Consider the following 26,163-nt stretch of genomic DNA (forward strand, 5'->3'; position numbering starts at 1 on the left):
ATTTTCATAATAAGACTGAACTTTCAAACTCAAAGACAATGCGAAAATATTCGCAAAAACCTTAAAAACTTCCCTGGATGTATTTCCACAGCCACCTGATTATTTATTTACAACCTCTTAACATGGAAACTGCATTTTTATATCGTTTCCATATAATACAGAAAAGCAGATTTACCAAGAAAGCCTTAGAAACTCTCATTCATGCTTTTATTTTGAAACTGTTTCCTGTCTTGTCCATGAATCTTTTAATAATCTGGTTTCTAAGCCAAAAAAACGCACTAATCAGACTTTTCTAACTTTTTCAGTTACAATCTATCACAATCACACCTAAAATATGGGTTTTTGTTTTGTTTTGCTTTTTCCTTGGGGGGGGGCGGAAACGAGGGCTCTCCTACATCGTCTCTTCCTACTTTCTGTTCCATGAAAGATAGACAGAAATGCCAGGAAAATATTTATAACTGATGACTAAGGTGGCTGATGTGCAGATACAGGAGAGGTCGAAGTTTAGAGAGAAGAAAAACAAAACAAGACGGCACAACAAAATATATTTGAATCAAAGAGTCACAATGCACGCCAGTCCTCTTTAACCAGTTTCTTTTTTTAATCTCACAAAACACATGAATCTGAGACATGAGCTCTTTTTTCCTTCTGTGCAGCTAACAATCTCACCAATTTTAAAAACAAAGGAGAAGAAAATAATTTATACATCATTTTTTTATATCTACAAAAATAAAATCAAATACAATGACTAACGCTTTACAGAAAAAAAAATTAACGTATATAAAACAAGTGGGTTGATCTCTATATTACATGTGAACAAGATTTCTTCTTTTTAAAAAAAGACACAAAAATAAAGAATGAGATGATAGTTATTGATGTGTTTATGCATACAGTAGTTTGCACTGTGCAGGGAAGTTTTGTCTGTGCAAGATTTTTTTTTTCTTCTTTTTAAACAATGGAATCAATTCTAGCTTCTTTCCAGCCATTAGGGCTGCGGCGCTGACGTAAAAATGATAAGGAAATCACTAAAAGGAAAGTGTAGAGGTAGGAATTAGAAAACGCTGTGGAGGAACAAAGAGGACAGTACACCGAAAGATGTGCAGAAAAGAAAAGATTAGCATTCAACCAGCTCAGACCATTTGGTGCTTTGTGTTTGTTTTTTAATTATAAATAAAATGTAGAGTGTGAAAACTGTGTGCTGACAGCTCGATGTGAAAAGGTGTTAAAAATAGTGATTTTAAAGTTTAATAGTAATAATGTCAGTCTCTTGGTCTGAAGTGCTTGAAACTCAGCCGCCAAAATGTGAATAAAGAAAACAAAAAAAACGTGTTCCCTTAAACACCTCTGGAGTTAAAAAAAAAAAAATCACTTTGGTGAAACATTTTTACATTTTAGCACAAATTTCATACAGCTGTGAAAAGAAAAATCAGCCATCCTGGCATTAAGTAACGCTGCTTTAATCATCTCTCTTCTTTTTTTTTAAATTTGCATTTAATGTTTTGTACACGTGTGATTTGACAGTCACACGTTCTCCTACACAGTGTTGGTGGCTGAAGAGCAAAAACCTTCCACTGGGCAGTGAAACATCCGTTCAAATGGCAGAATCTGACAGTGCGAACGACTGAATCTGCTCCTGGTTTTGATCAGTTTAGTGTTAGGATTAGTTATGGAGCTTGTAATCAGGGTTACTCACTCCTCAGTTAGTATTTGAAACCAGCTCAAATCAAATTCAGCGCGGTGTGTTTCTGCCCAGCGCGATGAGCATTAAAGAGGCAAAAAACAAAAAACAAAAAAAACCAAAAACACTTAAACTGCTATTTAGTTGCAGTTTAAAATACACATTTTGTCCTGCCGTGTATTAGAATTAGTACCAGACAGATGTAGTTTGAGAGAAAAAGGACAGAATAGAGAAAAATCACTTGGCTTTAGTGTCAGTCATTGCTGGTTAGATGTGCCTCAAACAAGGCGTTCAACAAAAAATTTGAATGTCAGTAGCAATAAAACAATCCTAAATATGTTCCCAAAAATAGTTAAAGGAACGGCCTGACTTCTGGGAAACACACCTCGATGTGTAGACCATCACCAGTCTCACGTATGTGCTTTGAATACAGAACTTAAGCTAACAGCTAGCCAGCTTAGCTTAGCATGAGGACTTGAAAGAGCCAGTCTGGCTCCTCCCAGAAGCAACAAACCCACCTGCTAAGCTCAGTGAGAACAGAGTAGGTAATAATCCAAATAGTTCACAGTGTGCTAACTAGAGAGCACCACATATCCCATTTACTATATCTGCAAACCAGGTAGCGCCCACTAAGTCCAGACTGAGTGTTTCCAGTTGTGAAAATATCCCGTTGTGCGCTACATGTGAGAAAAGGCAAACTAATTTGAACAACGATCCTGACTTGATTCTCCCAATGCTGTGCTGAGTTCAGATGTGAAAATTGGCTCTTGGAGGTGCTAGCAGGTGGGTTTGCTTACTTTTGGTCAAGCCCAGCTTCCAGTTTTGATGCTAAGCTCCGCTAACCACCTGCTAAGGCAACGAAACTGAGTGTTTTCCCGTAAAATGTCAGAAGGTTCTTACAAAGCTTTTAATCTTCCACAATTTCAAAGTGGATGTGTGCTTGGAGTGGGGGTGGAGCGCAGTCGTTTTCATGGCTTAGTGTAGGCCTGGGAGGATATAAACACTACTTATGGGTTTAATATTAAATGGGTAGAAGTTGCTGGTTCGCAGTATTCACCGTGGTGGGTCACTACACATATACACAAAACACTAGAGAGGGATGCACAGTTAAACCCTAAAGTGTAGACAGGCGACGCCAGTCTGGTTATTTGGCAACAGGTTCTTGGTGAAAATTCAAGTTTAAGTTTGAATCATCCCAGGTTTGAGTCTCACCTCAACATACTGTAAATCTCCCCAAAACGTTCCAACAGCTGTACACGGTCGAGCAACTGCATGAATCCGCTGAGCACGTAAGAACCGCTGAGATCCCTGTGCGCCCCTGAAGCGGCGCTGAAAATAAATCCTGCCAGCATTTTCAGTAGTAAACAGCGTAGTACTGTTTCCAAAATACAAAAATGTGAAACATGTTGCACTGATGAAAGCCTTCCTGTTGCTTCAAAGAAGGCGTGTGAACGAAATGAATTAAGAGTTTCTTCCACAGTCGGTGTAGGAGATGAATGAGAGTTCGGCTATGCTCGTGTGTGTGTGTTTCCTTACCCAGTGCAAATAACCTGAATTATATAGACACAGTCCTTCGGCCGAGGTGGCAGGTGAAGTCGGTGTAAAGCAAACAGCGAAGGGGGAGGGGGAGGGAGACCCCATCAGGAGGCAGTCTCAGCCCTCCACCCCACCCTCCCTAAATGAAGCCTGAATCCTTCAGTCCCTGATCTGTCCACTGTAGAGGACGTACATGACAGACAGGTGCGTTGTGGGTAAAGTGCTGGGGTGACGGGTCCCTCTGATTTTTTTTTTCTTCTTCTTTAAATTAACATTTAAACATTTTTGCTGCTCTGTTCCTTCAACCAGTTCTCCAAAAGCATTACATGAACACTTCTTTCCTTCACAAATATCCAAACTTGCTCACATTTCCACTTTCAATTTTTCCAACTTCTCTCTTCCACAGTCAACTTGTCTTCTGCTTTTTTCTTCCTTTCCTTCGTATTTATTCCTCAACTTCCGTGGACTCCGTTCATTCTGCGCTTACTGAGCTCAGAAACCTCGATGAGTCAGTTCACCTTCCTGTTATATCAGGGCAACAGAAACAAAGAAATGGTGACGGGCTTTTTGATGTTCTGCGCCACAGGCTGGTGCACGCGGGGCTGATGGGTGAGTGGAACCGGGTCTAAGGGGAAGCCCCAAAGTGGATAGCTACGTCAGACTGCCAATCAAGATTGAGCGACTGCAAATGGATTTACCATGCAGCCGCATCAGAATCCAGTCGACAGGATTTTGGGCTCCGCAGGTCTGCTCTCTTTGCCTGGTGTGATTGAAGGATGAAAGCATTAATTAGTAGCACAAGAGGATAAGTTGCTATCATCGGCCAACAATATGTAAGAGTTCAAGCTGCAAATTCAGTGCGTGCTCACCATCTCCTGAGCTACGATCCAGAGACGGCGTCCTGGAGACGGTTGCCGAGCGACACTGCTGGTCCTCAGACTCCTGACTGATGGAGGACTCTCTGAGAGTTTCCAGAAGCTTATAGTGGGCCTTCTCTATCTCCTGCAAAGGAGTTAACAGTTTTAGGAAACACACTTATTTCTGGTATGTGAACGCTGGCTAGCAAGGGAAAGTCTGTGAGCATCCAAGGGTAGACCAAACTGTTCTCCACGGGGTCTCCTGACTCTTTCACGTCTGTCACGTGTTCAGGGTGAACCTGCTCTCATCTGTGAGGAGAACAGGCCACCAAATGCTAACTGGCACACGGCTGTGAGCACAGGTCCTACTAATGGTGCTTTTATGCTTTCTGTTCTCTCCCTATTGCATGGCTGTGTGTGACAAAACTGACACCAGTGTACGATCATGTCGGTTTTTAACCACCGTTTAAATGACGGCTCAGTAAAGCAGCTCAGAGATCGTCAGATTGCGCAGCGGGATATGCTGCAACAGTTTCAAAAATATGAGACTTCTCTTCCACTTTCAGTGCTTATGTGGTGATGCTGTGTGAGTGGCGACACCTATCTTTCAGGAGAATACTGCAGCTGCTTACTGCGCCTTAACGGTGAGCAAAAATAGAAGTAACTGTGTGATGACACCGTCTGTTTACAACAATCAAAGCGACAGACTCGGTGGGTATCCTGGGACGTTGAAGGACGTTGGGCCCTTGAGTCTCTGCAATACAGTCTGACTAAAGTTTGGTCACAAACCTCCACCTGAGTGACCTCCTAGAGGTCATTATGCAGGAGTCCTTTCACCCTAACCAGCCGTCCTCATGTAACAGCGTACCTCCTGCCATCTCCTCCACACCTTCAGACTGTGCTGGGAGACACAGTTAACGATCTTTGGGGAGCTACACTATCTGTGCACCGGACACAATCTAAGGCTATGACAGGTGTCCTGTCATCACCTTCATTCGCACCAAAGCAAATGAAACCTATTCACAATGATGTATGTTTCTTTACTGGACAGACTGAAGATTAACTGTGATGATTATGCACATTTTTCCCTCTCTTCAGATTCTTGTTTCTCAAAAGTTTCTTAAAGCATTTAATATCTAATCTTCTGCTGTTACTCAGGTCTAATAACCACACACTGAACATGGTCGGGGGTGTGGAGTTGCCAGTTGGCACAGACAGAAAACCAGCTTGCGCCGGCGGCTCTTTTGTTGCCATCTTTTCCACAAAACTCACCTTCAGGTGGCGCAACTTGGTCATCAGCTCCTCAATCGTATGAAAAATCTCATCCACGTTTCTGATTACGTGAGTGTGTTGCGCAGCCTGCAAATGGCCTGTTTCTTTTTCCTGTTCTAGTTGCATAGTCTCTGATTGGTTGGCCTCCGGGCCGCGGGCTGCCGGCTCTTCTTCCATCTGCGTCTGTGGCAACGTCATTTCCTCTACAGGTGGAGGGAAGTGGCTGGCGGTGGGTGTAGGGGGGTCGTTGAGATCTTCAGTCACGCTCTCGCCCTGTTCTATGGGCATGACCAGGTAGAAGGTATTTCCTGAATCGCAGAGGTGTAACAAAACAAGAAGTGTTTTAGTGAATGAACAGAGAGTAAAATCAACACCGCTAACATCAGATGTTATATTCTTTATTACACCTATAAAAAAACTAGAGCTGTGGACCAGGTCGGTCAGCATTACCCTGCTTTTTGGCCTCGCTTCTTGACTTGGATGACTGATTGGAGGGGAGGGTGACATCATCAGTGATGTCTTCAGCGACAGGAGAAGAAGAAGAAGGAGGACCCGCAACCACAGCTACGCACACAGAGGATAGACTTGTGACAAAAGAGGAGTGCACTGAAAGGTGTAAAGGAGTGAAGAGTTGAACTAAAGCAACCAGTGTGCCGTCACGTTCTCAACAGCGAGAAGATAAAGTGCGTGAGAGAGAAGACATGCAAAGGACGGCGGCCATTATTCACACCCAGATGTCATATAAGCAGATGACAGTGACCACGTGTCACCTCATTGGGGGAAAAAGGTGCAAATTATAGCTTAAGATGTTTAATTATCTGAGAATTTAGTGCAATCGTGAGTGAGCGGCTGCTGAAAAAAATCATGAAAAAACGGGTGCTCGGCAGCCAGGCTGTGTTTACCTTTCCTCACAACCTGAGGTTTGGGTGCTTTTGCAAGCAGCAGCTCTTCTGGCTCCGCCTCCCATTCATCGGTGCAGCAGCTGAGGACCGTCTCCAGAGACTCCGGTCGCTGCCTCTCTGTGAATGAGTTGCTTTCAGCGGCCGTCTCATTGGTGGGTGTATCATCTGAATCGTGGCTCCAACAGTCCTCTCCGAAATCTTGTAATATGAGCTGCCGCAGGGTTTCAACTGTAAATTTTTTTTAAAAGGGATGAATTTTGGATTAGCGATGATTCAGGTTTAAAGGTTTGATTTCTTTCTTTTCTACTTTTTATGTTCCACAATCAGAAGAAACAGAATCCAACGTAAAATACTCGGAGGCTCTCACCGTCTTGCAGAGCGGCCTCCGCCACGCCTTGTCCTTTGAGCAAAGCTTGCGATTGGTCCACAGGCGTACTGTGGGAGATCGCGGGCTCGTCGCTGTTGGAATGAGTCTCCGTGGAGTCTGACTGCTCCGTCATCGAGTTATCTGGGAGACAGCGAAGTTGGAGAAAGGTTTTTAAAACATCTGCAGAATGTTTACAGATCTGAGGCCGACGATCGCGGCGTGGTCATTACCTCCGTAGGCATTGCTGCCAGTCGAGACGGGGGAAGAACTGCGTAGACTCGGGGACCTGGAGGAAGAATAAAGAGTATGACGCATATTTTTGGATTAAAAATAAACAGATCAAAAGAACATACAGATCATCATATTGTGTTTAAAACAAGGATGTCAAACATAAGGCTTGCGGGCCAGAATCAGCCCACCAAAGACTCCAATCCTGCCAGTCGGACTGTTTTGGAACATGTGAACTCTGCACTTTTAAGTTTGGTAAAGTTTGACAGCTTTTCCTGCTTAAACATGACCACTCATGCGACAATAACATAAATAAGTGATAGTTACATAATTAAATGACAGAAAAGTTCAATTTTTTTCACTGTCTAATCAGGACATTTCATCAAAGAAATGATTCAAATCAAATCTACTCACGACATGGGTATCGAGCTGTGATTCATCAGAGGTGACGATCCGCCGGCGGCAGAGATGGCCTTTTCCAGTAAATCTTTCCAGCTGTTTAACAAGAAGAAGTTAAGACATTTTAAATTAAGTGAAGAGAGCAGCACAGCACAGGTTTCCTCAGGTAAATGTGAATGAATCAAAGAACAGAGCTTACGTCTCCTTCTTGGATGTTGTTGCAGCCACCAGCTCATAGATCTGCATATCTGTGGTGCTGATGATGTAAAGAGCTTTCTTGTCTAGAGAAAACAGAAATAAAAAATAAAATTAGTAAAAAAAAAAAAGGTAATTAAATATTATTTAAAAATTACAAAAACAGAGAAACAGAAGGCTGTGAGCGTACCTGTAGCTACCGGGCGAACAAGCAGCGACGCCAGGTTCACTAGAGGGCTGAAAGAGGTCTTGCTGTCACCGCTGCCTCCCCCGCTTCCACCCAATCTGCTGGAATGATTTCGCAGCTGTAGGCGGTCGTCCGGGCCCTTCTGAAGGAGGACGAGGCAGTCTGACAGCAGCAGCGCTTGGATCTCTGACACAGGAATGCAGATATTTGTGGTTAGAAGGCCTGAAACTAAACTGATGAGACATAATGACCACAGCGATGCTCACCTATCAGCTTTTCTTTGTTAACTTTCCAGGTGAGAGGACCTTCATGGATCATTCTCTTCGTGGTGAGGTCCACATTCTGCGTGAAACAAGAACGAAGCGAAACATTTACAGATCAAAAATGAATCGTTGTCATTTAAAAATCAGAAGAAAAATAAAGTTTTAAACTTGTACGCCACCTTGAACTGAGGAGCAGCATCCAGCCTGCACTGGTACTCGCTGAGGCGCTGCCGGTGCTCCGATTCCCTAACGTCCTCATTGACGCTCTGCAGTATCCCTCGGCAACACGCGTGCGCTCGCTGGAGCAAGGGCAAATCTGATGAGCCCGCTAAAATCAACAAAAACAAATAAGATCATGGTTCCTAGCAACAGCTCAGTTTGTGGTCAGGGTTATGTTGGATCTGCTTTTCCTCACCTTCTGTGTATTTAACGATTTTGTCCAGCAGCAGCGGGTACTTGGTGAGTCTCTGCATCTCTGACACCAGCAGGTCTTTGAGCTGTAACCTGCGGCAGTGAGGACTCGCCTCACACTCCTGAACAAATAAAACAACGCGGTCATGTTTAAACACAACTATACGCTTTATTACACCTATGACACATATACACGGTATAATAACTATCCTGTACACAGAACTATTTAGTGCACCCTCGAATATCAGCGATTAATAACAACTGTTCCTCAACACAAATCAGTCACCAATCATCCGATCACACGGAAGCAACTCAGTCAGGATGACCTACTGAAGCTCAAACTGATTTAAGGGACTGAACATCTGGTTCCTTTGGACCCTCAGTACAAACTGATCATTTAAACACCACAGGCTGCCTCATCCACGTCCATCCCTTTATGACCACAGTGTACCTATTTTCTGATGGATGCTTCCAGCAGGACAACAAGTCATGTCACAAAGCTTGAATCATCTCAAACTGGCTTCTTGAACATGAGTTTACTGCACTCAAATCACATCCAGTCACCACATCACAGTTCAATAGAGCAGCTTTAAGTGGAAGAACAAACTGCAGCAACTACGTCATGCTGTCATGTCAATACAGATCAAAATCTCGGAGAAATGTTTCCAGCACCTTATTGAATCTGTGGCACGACGAATTAAAGCAGCTCTGAAGGCCAACCTGAAACTAGCAAGGTATACCTAATAAAGTGGCCGCTGTGTTTTTGATGATAATGACAGAGCATGTTTGCTTCCTGAAAAATTAACTGGAAAATGCAAAGATTTCACACAAAGACATAAAAAGAAAGCAGAAAGATCAGCAGCCAGATAAAAACCTGCATGTGCACCACTGCAGCTGCGGCCACAGACACGACCTCCTGCTCGCTGCTTTCTCACTGTGGTAAAACAACGAAGGCTTGCTTCAGACTAAGACGGTGTCCTGTACGTTCGGTGTGAACTTGCTCAGGATTATCACAGTGAATGTATAATCCCGGCAGGAAAGCACAGATGTGGGAGTGTGAAGATGCAGGGCTTCACGAGAGCAAAGGATGTTGGGAAAAACTACATTTAAATCATAAGAGCCTAACAGCGGCTACAGAACTTCTAAGATTCCTCTGTAAGGAGTGTTATAACATAACAATACCCAAAAGGAAAGCTTGAATTCATGTCCTCTCACGAAGCAAAACATAGAGAGACTATGAGCTGAGACAGTGAAAAAGAAAACGCAGCTGGGAGGAAGCAAAACTCTAGAAATGATGCAACACTGACCTCCTGTGTGCCAAAAGAGACCATGTCATTAAAAATGAAGGCAAACACACAAAGTATGAAATGTTAAAATATTTTAGTCCCAGTAAAAACAACAGCCCCTCCGACTGTGTGACTTTTACTTTGGTCTTTTAAATCTGAACTGTTGAACTTAGAAGTGCAGTTATTGTAAGGTGACACAGTTTTGAACAATCTGACAAACTGTACACACATGAACACACTTCTGTCGTCAACTGTGAGTAAATGACACACTTTTTTAAAATGATGTGTTCACTGCATAAAGCTTTAATAAGCACAAGGAGCATCAAAGTGTGTGTTGCATGAATATTTTACATGTTTTGTCAGAGGCTGTGTGTGTGTGTACCTGGATAATGTGAGCGAAGCGAGGGTCTTTACGCTGTTTGCTCTTAATGAGCTCGAGAGCCTGAGACTGCTGGCAGCACAGCTGGGACGCTTGTTCCTGAAACTCGTCTCCGGCTGCCCCTTCAAACTACAAACACACACAAACTGTAAACACACTGAATATGGAATATGAACATGTTTCTACTTGCCATCGAGACGGGAGGAGTAAAACAAACCCTGGTCAGCATCACATCCCCGATGTCCTGAACAATCGGCGATTCTCTTCGCTTCTTCATCGCCTCACACAGACTCGCTGCAAACGAGAGACACAAAAGCAACAAAGAACATCAAAGCCTGGAAATGTTTAAATTAATCATGAAAACAACACACGGGGTATTTTTAAGAATCAGGACAAAGCTTCCCCTTAGTGAGGGAGTACAGTGGTCTAACACCGAGTGTCTACATGGCTCGAAATAAAGGCTCAGCAAACATATAGAAAAGCTGCCGTTTACCTAGCAACACAGAGCCGTGAACACAAAGCAACTCAAAGTACAACACACCGGGTGTGCAAACAGACACAGCAGGACAGCAAAGGGCTCTTAAAAAGGGAGGATTTCCATTTACACAGGATACGTTTCATATTTAACTCATCTAACTAATATGAAGACATCCAAACATCAATCTTTATTCCATTTTCTTGCTTGTATTGATTAAAATGTCACTAACCAGGCCTGTGTATAAACACTTTCACAGGCCTTTAGCAGCTATGGTGGACAAACACTGACCGTGGAGCTCGTAGACTTGAGGCAAGTTGGGGAAGATGCAGGCCAGCTCGTCAGAGTTCAGGACAGTCCTCATCTTCTGATAGAAAACCTGGTCCAGGACCCGTAAGGTTCGCAGGTGGGACACCTCAGTGGTGAACAGCTCTGAACAGGATGAGGCCACATGAGGAAAGAGGAAAGGGTCATACTACCTCGCATATGTGAGAGATGTGTATTAGGAAATAAAAGCAAATTAAAACCTGCTGATTGTACTGAGAATTAAATGCTGTAGCTCTTACCGTATATGACAGCCTGTCTATCAACCTCACTGGGGCTGAGTGTTGCAAGGAGCTGAGGGGTAACAGTCTCCTGCCAGGTCTTACTATCCATCACGTCATCCTCCAGCGCTGCAGCATCGGGTAGCAGGGCCAGCGGCGACTCCACGCTCCTACACGGGGATCCAGAAACACGGGTGGATGAGGCGGACCGACGTGTACCCGCAGAGAGATGGAGCGATGGGTAGACAGCAGTGGCGGACGACACACGAAGAGACAAACAGAAAATAATCAGCCGTGAATCCACGATCATCTCTGTAACTCCATGTCTAAATAGTTCTTTTAAAATGTATTAGTACTGTAAGATGATCAAAGTAAAAATTTTCCTGCTTGTGAACCCAACTTCATCTTCAAATGTCCATATCTTTATTCCTTTGCCCTGTCCATCTACTGTGACAACAGTTTAACTCACCTGCGTCTAGACCGAGGGGTGTATGGGGGTGTAGGGTTCTCTAGAGACCTGAGTTTGAGAGAGTGGAGAGAAAGACGGCACTAGGTGAAAACCTATAATTCTCAGGGTCAAATCAGGGGCAAAAAACTTTATTTACATGTGCTTCAGGGGATCAAAAGTCTCTCCTTCAAATAAAGTGACCTCAGCTCCTGCCTTAAGGCTGCTAAGGTGCGTGTGTTGGTGTTTGAGCACCCCGACAGGTCTGGCTTGGTCAATCTTTACCGTGCAGAGTTGCTGGATGCAGAGGACGAGGCGCTGTGCTGCAGAGGCCTCAGGCCTGGCCCGTCCCTCTCATCTGCGCAGTCCTCCATGTCCACATCGCTACGAGAGCGGGGCACAGACTCGGCTCCTGAGGTGCCGCCCCGCCGTCGCCCTTCTCCCTGAGCCTTTAGTGACTCGCTGCGAGCCAGGCGAACTGGTAGAGGGCTGGTGGGGACAGAGCGCACAAAGCAAACCCAAAAGGCTAAATCAGTTTAACCACTTCCAACAAAAACAATAAAGCAAAGTCTGCTTCACTCAGTTGCTGCCAGCTGGCTGTGAACTTATACTGCAGGCGCAGCTACCTGTCCATTTCATCCCCGAGGCTGCTGGAGGAGAGCCTTTGCGGGTCAGCGCCGTCGCTGACTTCCTCGCCGGTCTCGGTGCTATTCTCAAACTGCTGAATGATGTTCCGCACGCTGCCAGGCCGGACTGCCAATACAAACGTTACTCATTACTTTAATGGTATAATAAAATAACATTCCTTTCTTTTGCCCCTACACACACACACACACACACACACACACACACACACACACACACACACACACACACACACACACACACACACACACTACAAGGAGAAACGGTTGATGAAAAAACAAAAACAAAAAAAAATTTCAAATCCATGACCAGGTATGATTCTTAAAATTAAATTTGCACAAAAGGGTAAAATTAAAAGTGAAATTATAAGTGAAGTACCTTCGGTGGGTGACAGCGGGACATGGAATGCTACAAAATCAAAGCGAGCCAAACAGAAACAACAATAAAAATCAGAATAATGACACAATGAAAATCCCATAAATCAACGCATGAAACCAGGAAAAATCAATTAAAAGGCGAACAAAGGACAAAAAGGAATCAATAGAAGCAGAATGAGTGAGAGGGTCACGTGTGTCAGCATGCTGCTGTTTGTTGTGTGTCAGCGAACCATCAGCTGACACTGACAGGAGCCGTTATTAGACAATGTCGAGAGACCGCAGGAAGCATGACCATGAGCCGGGCCTGGATGATGATTTAAAAAGCTTCTTCTAAAGTGTTTGTGCTGTTTAATTTACTGGACTGGGATGTGGTCCGGGGTTTGCCGATGTACTTCAGGATGGGATTTCTCTTTTTATCCTCTCCATCTTTTTCCTTCTTGGTACCGCTCAGCTGTGGAGAGGAGGTCTGAGTTCAGTCACTGAGATCGAGTGCGACAAACAACAACTTTTAAGAGAGAAAATTGGAAAACACACAGTCACATCAAAATGAATATCATGCAATCAATGCAGAGAAACTGGCCACTTTGTTAGGTACACCTGTTCAACAGCTCGATAACACAAATTAGCCAATCATACGTCAGCAACTCGGTACATTTAGGCAGGTAAACATAGTCGGGACCTGCTGAAGTTTGAGCTGAGCTTCAGAATGAGAAAGAAAGGCTGCTCTTTGTTTTGACTACCAGTGAGCTGCAGTTCATCGGGCAAAAGTCCCTCAGTGATGGGTCAGAGGTCAGAGGAGAATGAGTGAGCTGATAGGAAGGCCAGAGTAATTTAGATAACGACTCATTATAACTAAGATATGAAGAAGAACATATCTAAATGCACAACTCTTTCAAAGCTTGAAGCAGATGGGCTACAGCAGCAGAAGATCACACCTGGTGTCACTCCTGTCTGCTGCAACATCTGGATGGTCTCAATTTGGCATAAACAAAAGCATGGATCCATCCTGCCTTGTATTAACTGTTCAGCTGGTGGTGTAATGGTGTGGGGGGATATTGTCGTGACAATGACTTGAATGTCAATGAATGTCAACATGGACCAAAATCTTTGAGGAATGTTTCCAGCACCTTATTGAATCTGTGCCATGATGAATTACAGCAGCTCTGAAGGCAAAAGGGAGTCCAACATGGTAGCAGTAGGGTGTACCTAATACTGTGGTAGAAAAATCACAGGCCAGGTCCTTTTCACTTTCTCCAAGTTTGTTTGTTCTTTAAGACGCCGTCACATTAATGATCACAGCTGCAGAAGGTGACAAGATAAAAGGCAAGTTTCCATTCTTACCTTCTTGGACTTTAAGAAAGTGATCCACTTGTCCTTCTCTGTGGTCAGGCCGGGGAAGACCTTGGAGTCTCTAGGCTTGATCCCAGAATGACGCAGGTAGAGGATCACAGCTGAAGCCAGAGGAGAACTGAAGGAGAGGAGTGAAGAGCAGAGACCAGAAAAGAAGGTTTGAAGAATTAGGAAATTTCTAATGCAGGTGTAGCTGTTATATTTCACTCCAACAGGCGAGCCTCTTCTTTTACCTTCTGTCCTCCTCGTGCTTTGATCTGCAGCAGGAAGACAAAGAGACAAAACGTTGTTAACTCCCTCCACGACAAAAATCCCTTTTCCAAAGAGCTCCTCAAACTTAAATCCACTTTATTCAGGTGCAAATAAGAACGCAAGAAACAGCACCGAGCCACAGTCATGTGACGGGAAGCAGCTTCTGTGTGTGTATAACGTGAGAGGAGGAAATGTCATGTGGTTTTTCCAGAGTGGCCGGGATGATGACCTTTGTCATGATAGCTTTACTGATATGTAATAACAGTTTTATTGGACGCCGAACAACTGACGGCGTCGCTAGGGAAACCTGGCTCAGTCTGTGTGTGCGCGTGTGGTGAGAGCACGAGTAAATAAACTTAATTGGACACAGCAACACAGAAAGCTGAATCAGCCGATCAAACAAAAACAAACCGCTGCCTTCACTTTGAACTCGATGTGGTTTAAACTTTACAGTTTAGGGCTAAAATACCACGATAAATGCAGACAGACTCACAGTATTTCCCACAGGGCGGTGACTTGTTTGTCCACCACCTGTTTCTCTTTCACAGCGTCTCCATCAAGGTGCTGCAGGTCTCCTTCTCCAAACAGAGAACCGAGACCCATCATCTGCTTGTTCCTGTTGAAACACACAGACACGAGGTTAATCTGAGAAACTCTTCTTCGGATTTAAAAACAATGTTTTCCACTGAATAAACAAACAAAATGAATCCTCTGTGATGTACCTGTAGTCTTGCAGCTGGTCCTGGATTTCTGGCAGCACAAGCTGCTGCAGCTCAGACAGAGGTCCCCGGATGTCCTCCTGAGCATGAAGTCGATTTTCTTATGGGACGATGGACATAATAGCAAAGGGTACAGTTAGTCAGCAGGAAAAATCAAACTAATATTGATAATAATAATAAATAACATGTTTGCTTTGACAGAATAACATGAACCTTTAAACTTGATGACTACTATTTGTTTACTCTAGCTACTCTCAAACTGTTTGGCAGGCTCCACCTTGTGGGCAAAAGATGCACTGCATTGGTGGATCACTGGGGGAAGAGAGACACACTGGCCACTTTATTAGGTACATGTTGCTGCTACCATGTTGGGCCCCTTTTTTCCATTAAAAACTGCTTCAATTCTTCATGGCACAGATTTATCAAAGAGCTGGAAACATTCCTCTGAGATTTTGGTCCACAGTGAAATGATGTCCACAGAGACTCATCAGACCAGGCCACATCCAATCCAGTCTTCTCAAGTCCAATTTTGTTGAGTTTGCATGAATTACAGTCAGAGTTTGCTGTTCTCCCATTGCAATCTTCTGCTGATGCGCTGTGTGTTCAGAGATGCTCTTCTGCAAACCCTGATTATAATGAGTGGTTATTTGCATTACTGTTGCTTTCCCATTACCTCAAAACCGCCCGGCCGCTCTCCTCTGTCATCATGCATCAAAAAGGCATTTTCACTCTCTTTTTCAGACCAGTGTCTGTAAACCCTAAAGATGGCTGTGTGGGAAAATCCCAGCAGATCAGCATTTTTAGAACAGCCCATCTGGCTCCGACAACCACACCACACTCAAAGTCACTTAAACCTTCCTGTGATGCTCAGTTTGAACTTCAGCAGGTCATCTTAACCATGTCTACATGCCTAAATGTGTTCACTTCCTGGCATGCGACTGGCTAATTTGATATTTGCATTAATAACAGTTGAGCAGGCATTCCTAATAACATTTCCCACATCTGGCACTGAGCAGGAAGTGGGTAGGCGACATGAGGCAGGAATGGCGCTCACTGAGTTGCTGTGAATTCACTGCCTGCACAATTCTTACATCACACAACCATGATGCTACAGTTTGAAGACCTTCATTTTGCCAATTTAGCTTAATGAAATGTGGTCAAGGTTGACTTTTGGAGGCTTTTTCACAAAACAGAAAATTCTGTATATGACTGGATACATCAACACAAACATGAACACACGCTTTTAGTTCACTTACCGATATCAGCAAGATACTCCTCTCGTACTTTAATTTTCAGGGGCTGTAACCAAAAGCACACATGTTTTCTTTCTTACAGTTACTCTATGGTAAAAATATAGAGTCAGTCCTTTTTAACCGAAGCACACACGATAATTGTGGTACCATCATCACCAGTCAGTTAATACAGGGATAACAGGATTAGACTCATTACATACAGCATCTGGTTCCAGGAACAGGGAGCAGATCTGAGGTGCAAGAGTGCGGGCATCTTTAGGAAGGGAGCCGAGGTAAGCCTCCACAGACAGGTAGAACAGCTGATGCAGAAACACAGAAAACAACCATGAAAGTAAGAAATCAAACACAGACATGCACGTGCGTTTGTGTAACTTAGTGCTCACATGCACCAATTTAATTGAAATATACATAAGATTCTGGATTATCAGAAACATTTTGAACTACTAAAATTGGAGGCCTTGAATAAAAAGCTAAACTGTATTGCCACAAATATTTGCTTATCTGCCTTCACACGCATATGAACTCGAGTGTCGTCCCACACTTAACCTCCTCTTAAAGTCTGAAACATGACATAACTGCAATAAAATTCAAATTTTGGGAAAATGGGGAGTTTACTGAACCTTGTGCAAAAGATAATATAAACTGACCAGAGGGTTGGGATCCAGAAGCTGGGTAAAGACATATCTCATGAACACTGCCATGTGTGCTGGTCGTGCCTTTAACAGCTCAATATCTTGGTATGGACCGTCCATCTGAGAGAAAGACGGGAAAAATATGAAGGGATGCTCAACTGGTGGAAAATGTACAAAAAAAGAAGAGACATCTTCCAAAAAATAAATATTATATCCATCTATCTATGTCACCTCATTAAATGCATAGCCGTCATATTCTTCATCTTCCTCCTCGGGCCCGATGATCTGAGCCTTTCCACCCTTAAACAGACACACACAGATTTCAGAAAACGGAAAATACTTTGGAAAACACACATGTGCATTTTAATTCACATAATTCATGTGCAGGGATCGATATAAATAATGAATATATTCATGCTGAAAAATGATCTCAGTGACTGTCTGGTGCATTTGAAAGGAAAGGGCAAATCAAAGTGCCACACGGCAGAAACAGGCAGGAAGCGACAGCCTGAATGTCTGAGAAGGAAAGCAGCCGTTGCCTTGAAGGGTCGGCGTGTCACAGTGAACCATGCAGAACATGCAGGTACGAACGCAGACTCCCAGTACAGACTGGAAATGTTGTGTAATACAGCATCGTCTCCTCAGTTACTGACTCTGCTCTATAAAAGTGATTAATAACATTCAGCCTGGTTTGGTAACAATCACATGACACCACTAAATCTGAAATTTCCAAAGTGATACATTAACGTGGTGCCCTTTCTCCGTCTCCCTCTCTCACTTTCTTTTTTTTCTTTTCGACCTGCATGCCCTCCTACCACTCCAGTACACATTTATCTTAATCGTGTGATGATGATCCTCTGATTTTGTCAGTCATTAGTCCTGTGTGCCTCCAGCAGCAGAAAGAGGAAAAAGTCTTTGCAGTGAATATGTGCATCAATCTCACCAAATCAGATAAGGTGGATATGTCGGACGTCTGGCGCCGGTGCAGGGGGGTCCTGAAGGAAAATGAGGGGGAGGAGTGGGGACTCTCAAAGGCCTGGGGAGGAGGACGAGGAGAAGGAGGGAATGAAGAAGGACGAGCGGGACGGGATGAGTGCACATGCACAAGCACACACAAACAAGCTTATTAAAAGAGAGATTGTGGCGCCTACCTCCATGTCTCCTTCACTGGAGTCTATTGATTGTCGCCCTGTGAAAGCAAAGAATCAATTGAAACCGATTATGAAGCAACCAAATCTATCATTAAAGTTTTTAGTGAATAAAGCTTAAAAGACACACAGAGTGCTGTGCAAAAGACCAGCTTCACACCATGACAGAGCCTCCACTGTGTTTTATAGATGACTAAGGACCCTCACCTCACTGGATTCTTAATGGCACGACTTTAAGACACCGCTCATCTACTCTAGAAACTTTTTTTAATGACTCACTGCACACAACGCGAAGAATCGCCAAGTTTCCGGCTAATATCTTTATGGGACTCATACAATCCTCTGTCAGTCAAACTGTGTTATCTTTGTCACTTTTAGTTAGGTTCAGTTTACAGTTAGTTTCCTTTTTCATTCTTAACACAGCTTATTTGTTAAGTAGCTTAAAAAAATAAACATTCCTCTGAAAATGGTCAGGTACAAGGACTGGACTGAAGATGAGTGAAAAAGCAGACAAGTCCAAATAGAAGCTCTGAAAGACTTTCAGAAAGCCTGTTGCTCAACTCCTCTTTAAAAAAAGAAAGAAGAAAGATGACGCGTGGCTCGAGACTTTTAAACAGCACTGTATATTGTGAAGCTTTACAAAGACCCACAGATACAAACCTTCTCCTGCTATGAAGTAGCCTGTGACAGATTCTGACCTCGTTCCCTCCTACGAACCAAAAATAAAGCGAGTTAAATGGATTTGAAGCACAAGCTTTAAACAGAAGTTACGCTTGTTTATTACCTTTATGATAGAATTAATTCATTTTTGGGGATCGATCAGGGTTTGCAGGATAGGAATTAAAGTCTTTCATGAGAGCAATACTGCACAGTTAGAGCAGCAAATCAATTTAAAAGAATGACATTGTTTTATGTCCCTGATGCAAATGGAAAAAAGCACCAAGCATGTTAGTCAGATCGTTCTGTTTGATGTTTCCCCTGAAAACATTTTTTTTTAACTTAACTGAATTTATCTGGTCATGTTGCCTTTCTAGTAATATGGTTTGTTCTTTTTATTGTGTCTTAGTGTATGCTCTGTCCTAGTAAGATCATTAAGTGAATGTTACAGGAGCTTTTCAGCGATTACAGAAACTGTAATAGAGTAAAACAGCCGGGTCGCCTCACCACATCTTGCTGAATCTTGACTCTGACTTGGTGAGCTCTCCTCTTGGCGCTTTCAATTCGCTCCTCCAGCAATGGCGACGGGTTCCTCAGCTGCTCATCCATCAAGTCCTGCAAATCAAGTCAGTCTCCGTCTGGTTATAAACAGCAGATTTTATCCACACAACTTTATCTTAACTAGTATTCCAAAAGCAAAACAGGCCAAAGGAGCTTAAAAAAATATTTATTCAAGTACACGGTGATAACGGGAGACAGCATGCACTAGATTTTTCTGCAACACGGGCAGCTCACTGATATGTATCGATAAACAAATAGCACAGGTGGCATGGATACCTGCAGCTCGGCCTCTTCCTGCTCCAGCATTTTCCTGAGTATCTGAGTCGCATGTTTTTGTACTTGTGGGTCCTAAAAAATGAGTGTGACACACAAAAAAACCCCCTGTAAATCACTGACGTTTACTCTGCTGGTAAGTAAGCTTTACCGACTAGATATCAGTCCTGAAAGTTTCATGTACTTGTAGTGGTTTGGGTCCTGTGATCCTTTGGGAGGGGGTGCTGCTCAGTCCAGAGGGCAAGGGTGGAGGTGGAGGAGGTGCAGCCTCCCCAGCCAGAGATGATCTTTGATTAAGAGTGTGATCAGTGGCGAGGGGCTCTAAGGGCAAGGAGGTGGTTGATGGAGACGGCCCTTGTAGTGTAAGTGCGACGTAAGATCCAGCTTTGAAATGATAAATGATAAAAGAATGAGGTTAAAACAAGAAAAGCAAAAACATGTAACCACTAAAGCCAAACATATACTCACATTTTATGAGCTTTACCACCTCTTGATGGGACATGGAGGCAACCAACGAGCCGTTCACCTGAGCAGAAAGAGAGACAGAATCAGTAATGTTACTATTGAATAGGAACAAAAAGCACAGATTCCCACATTCAGTGACATGGAAAGCAGTACAAACCTTTATGATTCTGTCCCCTTCTTGGACACCAGCCTTCACTGCTGCTCCACCTGAAGAGCATCCATACAAACATACATTCAAACTCATGCAAAGGATAAAGGACGATTTAACTCACACATAGTCAGCACGGCTGTAATCCGTCACCAACCAGAGCACGTGGGTCAGACTGCATTTGAACAAGCGTTCTTTACAGTGATGACTCGTAGAAATCCACGGTGACATGCCTCACTCACACAAAGTCATACAAACACTGTTCTTCCATCTATCAAAAATTCAATCACATTCACTCTGATAAGCGAATCAGAGAGCACCTCGTGGTTCCAAGGATACTTTGCCGTCCTTGGAGCCGAGCTACTGCCGCCGTTAAGCCCGAAGTGGTGTTACAACAATAGAACTACTGATTGCTGCTGGCATATTAGCAAATGAGATGGTGTTATTTGTTGTATCGCATTCATTTAATGCTAGTTAATGTTCACAGATGGGAAACTGGATTCTGTAAACACAATCCTGGCGAGTTTACGGTCTCAGTCACTCGTTTTGGGTCATCATAACAGGATGGCTGTAGCTCAGGTCATGTACTAATCATAAAGGCTGGTGGTTTGATCCCTGCTCCAGTCTGCATGCCAAACATCCTTGGGCAAGATACTAACCCCAAGTTGCTCTTGGGCGTGAATGTGAGTAAATATTAGCCTGAAAACACTTAAGCATAGAAAAAAGTCCACTTATGAATGGGTGGGGCTGTGGCGTGTTGCATAACGTGTTTGAGTGTGTGAGAAGGACTCAGTTTACCATACTGAACAACAAATCTTCACTAAATTACGTTTAAAAAGGGCAATTATCTGCAGTATTATCTGCTCACTCATTGGCTAACAACATGTCAATCACAAGCTGTTAGCCAGTGAGGGTGCTGTTTCACAGTCAGACCCGCCTCTACTCCTCTCTGGGTTTTGCAACTAAGGTGAGGTTGGCAACGATGCTCAATGAGCCTTCAAAACCCAAAAGGTGATGTAATTGCACCTGCGTTCACCTTTTAACACTGTCTACGTTTCTATGACAACGCAGGCGCAGCATCTCTGTCTCACCTGGTCGGACATTCTGTACCAGCTTCACTCTCTCTCCACACACGGTGAAGCCGAAGCCCAGCTGGTCCTTTTGCACGACCACACATCTGTGCACAAGTCCAGTGCCTGGGGGAGAAGAAGAAGAAGCCGTAATGAGCGGCGGGGTGACATTAAATGAAACAAGAATATAACGGCAACTAAAAATAACCCATCATAAGTCGCAGTTACCTGTACTGTCAGAAATGATTTCTGCCGTTGGCTCTCTCTGCTGAGGGCCAGAGGATTTACGCTCCGAGTCCCCAATTGTCAAACTGTTGATCCTGGATTTGAAAGACGAGAAACAGAAAGAGACTTTAGTATGGCATGATACTGAACAGGCCAATTTAGGAAACGCTCTGGGAGGGACAAGGAAGCTCTGAAGGGAATAAATGAAAAACATGAGGGTCAGTGGAGGAGAAATCAAAAGTCAGAGAACAGGCCAAAAAGCTTAGCCAGGAATGCAGAAAATGAAGAGAGAAAAGGAGATTCAATGGAGGCACACGGTTATATTTGCTGTGGTATTAACAGTAATAAGTGTATGAATAGCAGAGAAGAGACAAGATAGCAGTTGACAGGAAAACTCACCAAGCGGCAAAAGGGCTGAAAGCGAAGCATGACAGGAAAGAAGGAAGAAACAGAGAAGGGGGGAAGAAGCAGAAAGTCAGAATAAAGAATAAGACGGAGAAAACAACAGAGAGAAACAGACTGAGGGAGAGGGCAGGCTGCTTAAACCATCACTATGCCCTTCAGACTATTACAGACTGTAAACACTGAAAGCAGCCATGACTTCAAGGAATATATTTATATGAAGGGGTGTGATGGAAGAACACACTCCAAAGGTTAAAGGGAATAATTCAAACAAAGGTCATTTTAAATCCAAAGAAATGTGCTGTGATCAGGACAGATAGAGCTCCTCACATAGGCAAGTAGCACTGAAACGATCAGTTACTTAAGGGTTAGGTGATCAGAAAACAGAAACAAAAGAAATCTGAACGAAAAAAAATTATCTTGAGAATGTCTCTAATTCTCAAATCAAACTGGTTTTGGCTACTCCAATGTGGGGATTTGCTCCAATGTGGAACAGCTTTGTTTTAAACTGCGACAGTCTGCAGCAGACGGCAAAAATCACCAACATCACTGCAGTTCATGTCCTTCTAGAAGCCTTTTGCTTTGTTTTCCTACTCTGAGTAGTTTCACTTGAACACTTTAATTTCACTCAGTGGTTTACATCCTTCCAACCATGCTCTTCTGTTTATCCAATTCAGGGGGGCTGGAGCCTATCCCAGGTATTACAGGGCTCTGGTACATCTATCCTGGGCAAGGTAGCTCACCCCGGACCAACGTGCCTTAGGAGACACTATCAGCATAACCTTGACAAACAAAGGAGTTGCTGAGATGATTCGGGTACCTGAACAGGATCCTTCCTGTTAAGGTGTTCCAGGAGTGCTCTACCAGGAGGATGTCCCTGGGTAGTCCCATGGACAGATTACATCTCTTGGCTGGTGTGGAAACACCTCAGTGTTCACTCAGATGAGCTACAGGAGGTGGTTGGGCTTCTCTGCTTAGGCTGCTGCCTTGTGATATGGCCCCAGATAAGCGGTAGAAAATGGATGGATGGATATTTAAATGCACCAACTATGCACATGCACCACATGGTGGACTTCAAATAAGGATAGCATAAATGATATTCGGCTGTGGTGTCTCCAGCTGTCTGTGTACGTGTCCATGACCACGAGTATAATCGAGGCTTAAGCTACCCAGTAATGCAAGTTCACTCCATACCTGACAAATTAAGAGTAGGAACCCTCTCAATTTCTGGTGTTTGATTTGAGACTTCTGCAATTAATCTACGTAGCACCTACACAGGTGGTGAACACCATTGCCATCATTTAAACCTGCATGCGTTGGTCAATGGTCACATGTAGTTATATCTCCAGGGTCATGAACATTGGGGCTGTAGGTTAGATTGAGGGGTATCAGAAGGGTTAGCTCTTATGACATAGGCATAGCACAGAGCTATACTTGCAGCAGCGGCTTTGACAAAACGGCAGTATTTAGATAAAGATGTCAAAGTGTTTCTTTATCACTTAAAATTAAGTGTTCATGTAAGGATCGTGCACGTAACGAGGTCATAAAATGTTTTTTTTCTTGTATTTTGGGTTCCTAATGTCTCCAAAGCACTGTGAAAAAAAACAAGCAGCCAACCGCTGAGAAATCTGCTGCCACAGCTGTACAATCTGTAGGCTTCACTAACCCCCAAACCCTGACATGAGCGACCACCGGGCAGCTGTCCTACCTGAACAGTTGGTTGTCTGTCTTATTGGCTGCCCTGCCGTCACATGACACACACAAAGACACAGCAGTGGGAGGTAATGGGCACGTGCAAATCGGGGAAAACAGTATACAGCAGGAGAAAGAGGAAAGACACATGATAAACAACAAAGATGCATCACAAAGACGATCACACAGTGCAGGGATATATGGTGAAAGTGGTGACATTAACAAACAAGACGGGGTGCACTACATCCAGTGTTTTATTAGAGGAGATGCAGATTGAATGACATAAATGAACATTATTGTGCAATCTTTTGCTTTTTTTCCTGAAGTCAACAAGCCGTCTGAGCTGTTCTTCCAGTGGCCTCACTGCACATCCATCAGATAAAAACAATGCTCACCTGGGAATACCACATTTTTTTAGCGAGGCGTAAAGAGGCATACCTTTACCCACATAAACTGTCTGGGTGTAGCGGATGTGAGGCTCCTACCTGTCCAGCGTGGAGGTGGGTTGGCGGAGACTCATATCTGCAGCCTTTATAGACACTCCTCTGCTTCCTGGTGTGGGATTCAAAGCTGTCACTGGGCTGCTTTTGTTATCACCACCATGATCTCCGTTTCCTCTTCAACTATCAGTCCGTACAATGAGCCTTTCTGTTGCGCTTTGATCAGATCTCCACGCTACAGGGCTGCGGGTTTAGATCAGACACAGTGCTCTTCATGTTTCACACCAGTGGTTCCAGTTTTAGGCTCAGTAGGATTTAAGGGAAAGTGCTGCTAAAACTATAAACGCTCAAATCTCCCCAGGGTTTGTCTTCACCCCTTTACATTAGTGGTTAAAATTAAATACAGATCGTTGGTGGCTTGGTGCTGAGGTCTCACATTAGTGGCAAATGGATAGAGGACAACCTACTTCCACAAAGATCATCAATCATGAATGAATGGGCTGATATGTCTGGCTATGCTCCAGGAGGTCAACAACATCCCATTTTTGGGTTTTTTGTTGCTGTTTTTTGTTTTTGTCTGTGTCAGGTTTAAAGTAACTGCTTCAACATGGATAAATAACGTTCAGAGGATTAACTGGATATTCGGTGATTACGTGCAGTTAAAAGAAATACTAATGCGAACCTGACACTCACTTGACTCAGACTTGTTTACATGTGGAGGCTTCAGCAGAGATCCCAGACTAAATAACCCCATTCAAATGAGTACTGCTCATTCACTTTGCTTTCACTGATAATGCTTAAAAATAATAAAGCCACCACAAAGTGAATATGATCTGTAGTGATGTACATGTGGCTATCTAGTGCAAATTACTCAATACACAAGTATCAAACTGCGTGTATTAGTGAAACAAATATATATATATATATATATATACACGTTTACAAACAGCCTTATCACTCACCCGAGCTAGCTGCAAGCTACAGAAAACAGTCTGTTTTTCTTAACAATGTAAACAACAGCAAAACCAAGACGCTACAAATGGCTTTGCATTAACGCTACTGTCTAACTAAAGGGCTAGCCGATTAGCAGATTACTGGGTATTGGCTCACCCCGCAGATGGAGCTTATATACAAGTAAGCACAGCAAAGAAAGAAAGCGAAAGGTGATCTCCACCGTTCACCTGTGGCTTTGTGTAATTAGCTGACTTGAAGATGATTGCAGCGGCCTGCTAATTGCAGCTAGCGTTAGCTCGGTGAAGTCAGCTCTACGAATCGGCCTCTTTCAACCAGCGGCATGGCGTTGTGTCTCACGCAGAACCGAAGCGCTGCGTGCCCGGCTTTCACCTGCCGAGCCTCCGAGCTAGTTTGCTAACCGGCTATATCTGCAAGACGAAAGACCGGCATGACTTTAGCTGCATGTGAGCAGGTGGATATCACAATGAGAAAGGAAAGGGGAGAGGAGTCAATGCAAGCCCCGGCTTGTTATATCCAGCAGTCTTGTTTTCGTGCAAATTCACACGCAGAGTTGCATATTAGCTAGTTAGCGAGAAGGCAAAGCGATTCCAGTAAGAGCTCCTCCTCAGGTCTTCTTTCCAAATACACAGCGGTTACAGCAGAATCTGCTTCCCTCTCGTGGTCTGCCACAAAAACCCGGATTTAATTAATAATCGTCGTAGCATATGTTTATCTCCTCTCCAAAGTCCTTGACATTAAGCTGTATGCTGTGCTGTTATCTTGCTGTCTTGTCTGGCTGCTGATCCACCACCATATCCTCAAGGATCACACGACGTACACACAGAGCGTAAACAGCGCCCTCGTTTGGTCAGGGTTGTGTACTACAACCGGACAGTAACCAGACAGGATAAGTTTGAATTGCATCCGTTTATGGAAAGATTTTTTTTTCAATAAAAATATATTTTTAAATAATTGACATAAATATTTATTTTTTCCGTCGCTATCACTCTAGCTTGTTTGTGCCACAGATTTTATGAAACATATTTTCATAAAAAAATAAATATCATCATATTTAACAAATTATGGAAAATATATTTTTTCATATTTCGTTATATTTCTTTCAATGATTTTTCTTTTCCGTGAGCAAGTCAAGGTATTGGAATCATATCACAAAATTTTGAGTTATGCATGCTTTGGTTCAGTAGCAGGTACGGTGGGTTTTTTAGTAGTAGACAATATGTGAGTGACCTATGGACAGAAACTGTACAGATGTCTGGTTGTTTTGGCCTGATGTGCTCTGTAGCGCCTAGAGGGGAGCAGTTGGAACAGCTTGTGTCCAGCGTGTCATTGGTTTGCAATGTAGTCCCGCATGAAGTGCAAGTTGGCACCAATGAATTTTTGACTTTCCGTTGTAGACCATTGTAGTCCTGTGGCTGATCCAAACCAGTAATGGATGAGCAGAGATCAAACTGGAT

The 26,163-nt window shown here is 43.5% G+C and overlaps 1 protein-coding gene across 6 annotated transcripts; it reads right to left on the reverse strand.

Moving 5' to 3' along the window:
- Nucleotides 1-577: 577 nt before the first annotated feature.
- Nucleotides 578-25,516, reverse strand: arhgef11 (Rho guanine nucleotide exchange factor (GEF) 11). 6 transcript variants are annotated; one of them, XM_080896319.1, is made up of 42 exons: nucleotides 24,916-25,516; nucleotides 23,780-23,977; nucleotides 21,204-21,295; nucleotides 20,997-21,101; nucleotides 19,915-19,964; nucleotides 19,761-19,818; nucleotides 19,477-19,676; nucleotides 19,296-19,367; nucleotides 18,966-19,073; nucleotides 18,462-18,510; nucleotides 17,805-17,842; nucleotides 17,597-17,689; nucleotides 16,885-16,953; nucleotides 16,669-16,773; nucleotides 16,222-16,320; nucleotides 16,025-16,067; nucleotides 14,772-14,868; nucleotides 14,543-14,665; nucleotides 14,031-14,054; nucleotides 13,789-13,915; nucleotides 12,805-12,898; nucleotides 12,449-12,478; nucleotides 12,052-12,178; nucleotides 11,711-11,914; nucleotides 11,450-11,497; nucleotides 11,002-11,150; nucleotides 10,727-10,867; nucleotides 10,178-10,254; nucleotides 9,964-10,089; nucleotides 8,300-8,417; nucleotides 8,064-8,212; nucleotides 7,888-7,963; nucleotides 7,625-7,807; nucleotides 7,439-7,520; nucleotides 7,255-7,335; nucleotides 6,843-6,898; nucleotides 6,613-6,753; nucleotides 6,246-6,473; nucleotides 5,794-5,907; nucleotides 5,344-5,651; nucleotides 4,084-4,216; nucleotides 578-3,974 (listed from the first exon to the last, which is right to left on the reverse strand). In XM_080896319.1, exons 2-42 carry the CDS (start codon nucleotides 23,812-23,814, stop codon nucleotides 3,925-3,927), a joined length of 4,302 nt encoding a protein of 1,433 aa, XP_080752445.1. In that variant the 5' UTR covers nucleotides 23,815-23,977; nucleotides 24,916-25,516; the 3' UTR covers nucleotides 578-3,924. The 6 variants fall into 6 exon arrangements, with proteins under 6 accessions (XP_080752445.1, XP_080752444.1, XP_080752440.1 ...); XM_080896318.1 differs by having other exon boundaries at nucleotides 23,780-25,516; XM_080896314.1 differs by lacking the exons at nucleotides 23,780-23,977; nucleotides 24,916-25,516 and adding an exon at nucleotides 23,311-23,722.
- Between the last annotated feature and the right edge of the window lie 647 nt (nucleotides 25,517-26,163).

Source organism: Rhamphochromis sp. 'chilingali' (genome assembly GCF_963969265.1).
Source record: "Rhamphochromis sp. 'chilingali' genome assembly, chromosome: 1".
Lineage (NCBI taxonomy): Eukaryota > Metazoa > Chordata > Actinopteri > Cichliformes > Cichlidae > Rhamphochromis > Rhamphochromis sp. 'chilingali'.